Below are 7,170 nucleotides of genomic sequence, written 5' to 3' on the forward strand. Positions count from 1 at the left end.
TGGCCGATTGAATTATATTAGCAATTCTTTTTTTTTTTTTTTGACAACTCTGGCTTGTAGTCTCTTGGTGAAGATGCTCCGTTACACAGTATGACTGATGTTAGTCCTTCCTTGTAATTTACAAAGCAGTCCCACAGATACAAATAATGTAAGACTTACAAAATAAATTCCAGGTTACGCTTACATGGCAAGCAGCTTTGTAATTTTTTTCATCCATTTTCTTTTTCTTTTTTTCGTTGTTTTGTCTGTTGTTTTTCAGAAATGACGTCCTCTGACGGTGTGTGTGCCGTTGGATTTCACCCAGAACAAACGTTTTTACTGTAAGTAGGAACTTGAAAGGGAAACACAACTCCATCCAGAAGACACAATATCTAACATGGCTCTTTACACAAAGAAAACAAGCGGTGAAATCATTCCCAAAGACGGTTCCCAAAAACAGTTTTGCAGCGCCTCCGATTTCCGGGAGGTGTTTGTCCTCCTGGAAGAGAGCTGGCAGGGTGGGGGGTAATCCAAACAGGAGAGAGCAGACAACCAAATCCATGGATTACAAAAAAAAAAGAAAGCAAGAGTAAAGCAACAGTAAAGTAGCATCCACTGAATCACTAATTATGTTTGTTAATTTCCTTCCAGGAGATTCTGGATTGTCTCTCGGCCGAAACAACAACCAGGGCTCTCTCCTTTACTTCAACAGAGGCTGTTGATGGCGATGGCGAGGTATATTCTTAAGCACTGTTTTCAAGACCTTTTGATTTGGTTGGAAAAACAGAAGCAGGAGGAAAAGAGCAAGGAGAACGAAACAAATCAGAAGTACCCATTTCAATAGCAGCAAAAACACTCCAACTGTCTGGTAGCTTTCTCAGGGGTCCTGCAGTATGTTTGCCAGATTCATACAGGCGTGGATAATCCAAAAAAAGGTCCTTCACTCTGAAATAAATCCACTCTTTCTTGTAATAGCTTTGTAGCATGAGGCCATTTTGTCTATCTGCATTGGTCATAAAGGATTTCCAGAAGGCACTTTTTTGGCTTGTGTGTGTGTGTGTGTGTGTGTGTGTGTGATTGCGTAGAGAGAGTTGAAGTCAGAGGACGGGCAATCGTGGACGCTGAATGCTGTGTTTTGTGAGGAGGACAAAGAACAAGCGAGAGAGGGGCCGTTTTCGAAACTGCATACTGCATACGGTTACAACGTAGTAAACTATGTACGCCAGTACATACTAGTAGTTATGGTTTAGAAAACGGCCACAGATGTGTTGAGCTGTATGTCTGTCCTCATGTGAATGTGAAATCAATGCAGAAAACTCAACAGAACAATTCTTACATTTTACTGAGCGCAGTCTGCTCTTCCAGCACCTGAAGGTAATCAGGTGTTCCTTGGAGCTTGGCTTTCAACTCGTAATACTCACTTTTCCTCTGTTCCACCACAATCTTACTGTGGTTCCCACCTATCAGTGATTTCTTCATCTTTTTATCCATTGTTTTCTCTGGGTAGCGGATTTCATACCCACCCATCCCTATACTGTTGAAATCCCTTTTGGTGTCCATAAAGTTGTGGAGGAACATGCTGGGCTCTCGGTGGGGGAGAAACTCCTCGAGCTCGTCTATGGTGCTGAGGCGTTTGTTATACTCCAGGGTGGACAGTGGGTCTTTGTCCTTGTCAGAGCAGTTTCGGAAGATGATCTTCTGCCTCTGTGAGTCTGCAAACTTGAAGCCGGCATCCATGTCTGAAGAGCGTCCAATCCCACAGGTGTGGCTCTTGCCGATGTGCTCGATAGTCTGGGGGATGAATGATTCGGCACCCAGGTCATCTCCCGGTATGGAGCCTTTCTTGCCGGATTTGTGGCTGTGGCGGCGGAGCTGCAACGACATGGAACCACACTCCTGATTGCCCAGCCCCTCCTGCCGCCCCACAGGTTTTTTATTTCTCCTCAGGACAATAACGAGAACGCAGAAGGCCACAAACACAGTAAGGATAAGCACCACAAGGATGCTGAGGATCATAATTGAGAGAGGTACAGGCCCACCTGGAGGGGCTTTGCCAACTCCCGCGGGAGACTCCGAGGTCAAAAGTGGCGTAGCGCTAGTCACAAGTGGCCTTGCAAGCCTTGGACAGAGGACCACGTTTTTTATGAGGCGTAACTCAATGTTGGAGAACTGTGCAGGAGAGGCACATTTCACCTCTTTGGCAGCCACTCCATCACTCAGCTTCTGCAGCCAGAGTTTGAGGGCAACCACATCACAGGCACAGTCCCAGGGGTTCCCCTCCAGGTCTATCTGTGTCAGGGACCGCAGCTGGTCCAACACACCACTCACAGGCAGGGTCATGAAGTGGTTGTTCTTCAGATTGAGTCTGGCTAAAGGGACACCAGCAAAGATGTAGGCAGGGAGGCTCCGTAGAACATTGTTGTTCAGGTATAGGAGTTGGAGGTTCGGCATGGAGTCAAATGTACCCGCTAAGATTTCTTTTATGGCATTGTATTCCAAATATAGGTACTGGAGGTTTGTGAGGCCCAGAAACATCTCAGGGTGTAACTGCTCTAGCTGGTTTCCATTCAAATACAGTCTTCTCAGATTAGTGAGGTTAGCAAACACACTTTTCTGCACTCCTGCAATTTGATTGCTGCCTAGATGAAGCAAATCTAACCCTTCAAACCCCTGGAAATCAGTTGGACTGATTTCACGGATGTAATTCCCGCTTAGGTGAAGCTTCTTGGCATTTGGGGGTCTAGGAATGAGCTGAGCGAGATTTTTAATGTTCCTCTCCTGACAGCTTACACTAATGCCAAAGTCTGAAGGGTGGGCTTTACAGCTGCAGGGCTGTGGACACGACAGTGGCGGCGTCCGAGTCTGGAAGGAAACAATCTGGCTGTTTCTTCCAAAAGGGGGCAAACCGGCCACAATGCCATTTCCATAAATCTTGGACGAGTCGGTGGCTTTTGGTGCTTTTGTGGCAATGGAAGCCACAGTGGTCGGGGACATTTTGGACGGCGATTGCCCATTATCTGGTGGTAGCATCCTGACATCAAATTCACTTCCTGTTCCCATAGGGCAAAGCTCCTGTTTGTTGGTTTCTTTCAGGAGCCTCCCATACAAGTCACTTGGAGTTTCACAAATGGCCTCACCAATAAAAATATTATAGGGCATATTTTCAAGCCATGCTTTGAGAGAGGCCAAATCACAAGTACAATTCCAGGGGTTGTCATCCAGCTGCAGTTCTACAATACGTCCAATGTGCTCCAACACTCCCAAATAAGGAAGCTTCTGGATTCTGTTCCCTCTAATATCCAAGTGTGTCAGTGAGGCAAATCGAAATATGTTGTCAGGAAGTGCCTGAATGAGATTATCATTCAGGATCAGCACTTTTAGTTTGTGCAGTTTGTTAAATGATCCCTTTTCGATGTATTTTATCAGGTTATAGTCAGCCTGAAGGTATTCCAAGTTTTCAATGCCTTGGAAAGTGTCTGCTCTCAGCACCTTTAACTCGTTATTGTTCAGGTGCAGCTGTTTCAAAGCACTCATCCCAATAAATGCTCCACCTTCGATGTTCTGCAGTTTATTATTCCCCAGATGCAGGGACACAGCATGGGTGAAGTTTTGGAACGAGTTTGGATAGAGTATGATGAGGAAATTGTTCTGGAAGTTCAGGTGGTACAAGGATGACACCGGAGGGACTAGCTGCGTGGGCCGGTAGACGGCGATCTTCTCGCAGTTGACGTACAGCACATTCTCCACTGACATGCAGGAACAGGCGACACACGTCTCGGCCATCAGGTCCGAGGGGGATGGGTCTGCCATGGGGGGTCCGTCCGACATGGAGGACTGGGAGGAGGAGGAGGAGGTGGAGACGAAGATGGAAGAAAAAAAGGCCGCCAGCAGGAGTACGAGCAGCATCTCGCCGGTTAGAAATCCTCCCCCAGAAAACCATTTAATTGCCTTGGGAGAGAAAAAAAAAAGAGACAGGTGCATGCACAAATGTTCAATCGCACCGTAATACATACGTGCAAACGCAGACACACAGAAAGCAAACATCAAAGTGCATCCTGGACTCATTTATGATTACTTTTTACAAATGTATTTTTTATGTTTTACTGGATAAAAGACACAAAATGTTAGCATTTCAGTTATTCTCCCTTTGAGATTCTCATTACTGACTCCTACTGCGTATCAGTGCATCTGATGTCCTAAATGTGGTGCAGCAATTTGGAAAGACAACAGCATGATGGATTGTACGTCCTTTTAGCTTTTGCAACAAAGTCAAACCATTTTTCGTTTCCTTTCTCCCTGGGTATTCCTGGAAGCCAGAGGAACACTCATTTCATTTAAGCAGAAAACTAAGCAAAGCCAGGATGGAAGAGGGAGTATTGGGTCTGTGCCCGCTGCTGGCAGATTCAGAGGATCTTCAGCGGGATGCATTTATCACAGGGCCAACAGTCTTTCTCCTTTAAAATCAAAACCTCATGGAAAATAGTGAGGAAAGTTGTTTTTTTTTTTATGTGGCGACTTTTAAGGGTGAGATGCAAATAAAGGCGGACTTACTAGAAGCTGCGGGGGTGATGGACGCGGCTCCCCCCGGAGACACAGGGCCGAGGCGGTGAGACATGGATGGAGACGTGCGCAAATGATCCTCCGCTTCAGGGGCGCAACAAGGTCCCCCCTGTCCTCCCCATGCGGGCCGCCGTGGATCAACACGAGTCAGAGAGATAGGGGTGAGGGAGTGGGGGGTGACGGTGGAGAAGGAGAAACGAAGGAGGAGGGGTGGGGATAGGGGGGTCCGATTTCATCCGATGCGTCTCTTGCTGACGGGCTCCTTCTGTTCGGAAAAAACACCCCTTTCCTCGTCTGGCCCCCAAGGTGGTCGGACTAACTCCATGAGAGAACCTTCATCAGGCTGCAGAGGCGATAAAAATGAGAGGTGGGGGGGGGGGACGCAGAGAGAGCGCGAGGGAAGGGTGAGGCAGACGGCTTTTTCAGAGATGTTGGCAGCGCATACGGTGATTCCCAAGCACGAAAATGTGCGCAAGGGGGGGAACGATGCGGCGAAACAAGTCTGTCATTCTTGGAGGGTTTTTTTCTTTAAGAACTGAGGGGAATGTGTGAGGAATTTAAACTGGTTTGTTTCAGATGAAGTTGCGCACCTGGACGACGCTTCAGAGGGCAAAAGCTCCAGTCAGATCGCATTCCCCATCCTGGAAACGTAAATCCAGCTCGGTTGAGGTGGAAAACTGATATTTTCTATTCCATTATTAGTCCATTTTTACAGAGGAGCGATTATTCTCTTTTAGATTTCGAAAAATGATTAAAAAAAGGTCCATGGTAATACTGAAATTCCCTTTTATATCAGAAAAGGAAGGAAAAAATTAGAAACAGGTAGGTAAACAGAAGAAAGGTGAGCCAGGACATCGGAAACCGGTGCGTAAATATGAATAATGCAGTTATTGAGCCTTCAGTCGTCCGCGGAAAGTGTGCAAGCTCTGCTGCTGCCATCCATCCATCACCCCACCCGCCAAAGACAGGAGTCCAAAACCACAAGGAAAGGCAAAAAAAGGAAATGTGAGAATTGAAGAAAAGCGAGCCTTGCTGAAAGGGAGAGGGAAGGAGAGGAAAACGAGCCTCATCCCCCTCCTTCATAGACGAGCTCCTTCTGCAGCCGCGTCCACGGAGCTTCCCACACGACTGAGGCGGAGGAGAGAGAGAGATGAGGAGGGATGGGAGGATTGGGGGGGGGGGTCTCTCCTCTCACACAGACCCGACAATCCTCAGACCTTGAAACAGATCCACTCTGTGGAGCTGCGCGTCTTCGTCTTCTCTCCACATCCACTCATTTTCTTTCCTCCTGTCTTCCCTGCGAGGGGATCCGGATCACCGCCGACGGAGAGAGAGAGAGAGGAACTGTGTGTCAGAGCTTCTACCTGCCAAATAGTCGCAACTGCGCTTCACTTGAGCGAGGCGGCACTGCGCGTCCCCGTCGAGCGGAAAAGAGAAAGTGTGTGCGTAAAACGGGAGCGCGCATGTGAGCAGCATTGCAAACAGGGGGTGCAGGAGGAGGAGGAGGAGGAGGAGGAGGAGGAGGAGGAGGAGGAGGCTGCAGTCAGGCTGCAACCAGAGGAGCTGAGCAGAGGGGGCCTCTTTCTGTGTCTGAGCGTCTTTTATTACCAACATGATTCAAAGACAAGACAAGAACCCGTGAGACATGGTGTCTCACTTGTCCGCTCGCGCTGCAGGAAGTTCCAGCTCCGGTGTCCTTCTGCAACAGGTGGGGGAGCTACAGGTGGGGGAGGAGCATGAGGCACGTGACCAGGCCCACTCCTGTTTCAGGAGAAACTCCGGGGCCTGCTGCTTGGCTATGACATTTGAGCAAAGAAGAAAAAATATCCAGTAAATGCAGTTCTGCTGCTGACCATTTGCCACGGTTACATGATGTTATTTTATTTGGAATTAATTATTCAGAATGAAATAATTCAGAATTAAATTATTTTCCTTCGAGTTTACGTGGAAATAGTAATTCTGAATTGAGGTTTAGATGGAAAACACGTTTGATCGTCTTTCTCCAATTGTGCTTTAGGTCTGGGGGTTGGGTTCTGATTGGATGGGGGGGGGGGGGTCTTTACGTATTTACGTCTACCGGAAGAAAACAAACGTACTCGATTAGCAACAACATGGAGGACCACATTATGAGCATCCTTTTTGGATTTGTTTAGATGTTATTTTTGAAGCAGCAGCACGACAACATCATGTGGATGATTTTCTTTCATGTGGTGGTGAGGAGGAGGGAGATAGAAGACCGTGCTTTGGCACGATCACCGTTTACTGCGTGCTGCCATCTTGAAACTTTGTTTGGAAAACCAGCCCAGCGTGGAATATAAGCGTCATGGAGACAGACGGGCGAGGGAACGAGCAGAAAGAAAGACCGGAATTAATTTAAAGAGGAATGAGTGGATACATGATCTGGAATTATTCTATTGGGATTTAAAATCAGAATAAACCAGACACTTACTTCGGAATAAAGTTTAATTCGGAAAGGCCATTTTCATTCAGAATTAGGTGTTTACCTGGTAATTTTTAATCATTTTAAATTGCATATAATTTTAATTCTGAATTAAAGAGGAATTAAACTTCCCATGTAAACGCACTGATTACCTCACCTAGTACAGAGAACATTTACGGTCTTAAAGGGGA

General features: G+C 47.0%; 1 protein-coding gene across 1 annotated transcript; it reads right to left on the minus strand.

Moving 5' to 3' along the window:
• Positions 1-979: 979 nt before the first annotated feature.
• Positions 980-5,986, minus strand: slitrk4 (SLIT and NTRK-like family, member 4). Its single transcript, XM_061726004.1, has 2 exons — positions 4,531-5,986; positions 980-3,927 (listed from the first exon to the last, which is right to left on the minus strand). Exon 2 carries the CDS (start codon positions 3,883-3,885, stop codon positions 1,312-1,314), a length of 2,574 nt encoding a protein of 857 aa, XP_061581988.1. The 5' UTR covers positions 3,886-3,927; positions 4,531-5,986; the 3' UTR covers positions 980-1,311.
• Positions 5,987-7,170: the final 1,184 nt, after the last annotated feature.

This window comes from Cololabis saira, chromosome 7, assembly GCF_033807715.1.
Source record: "Cololabis saira isolate AMF1-May2022 chromosome 7, fColSai1.1, whole genome shotgun sequence".
Taxonomy (NCBI): Eukaryota; Metazoa; Chordata; class Actinopteri; order Beloniformes; family Belonidae; genus Cololabis; species Cololabis saira.

What these genes read in the sequence shown, in the direction of transcription:
- slitrk4 (XM_061726004.1), bottom strand. Translation starts at nt 3,885, where the DNA reads ATGCTGCTCGTACTCCTGCTGGCGGCCTTTTTTTCTTCCATCTTCGTC.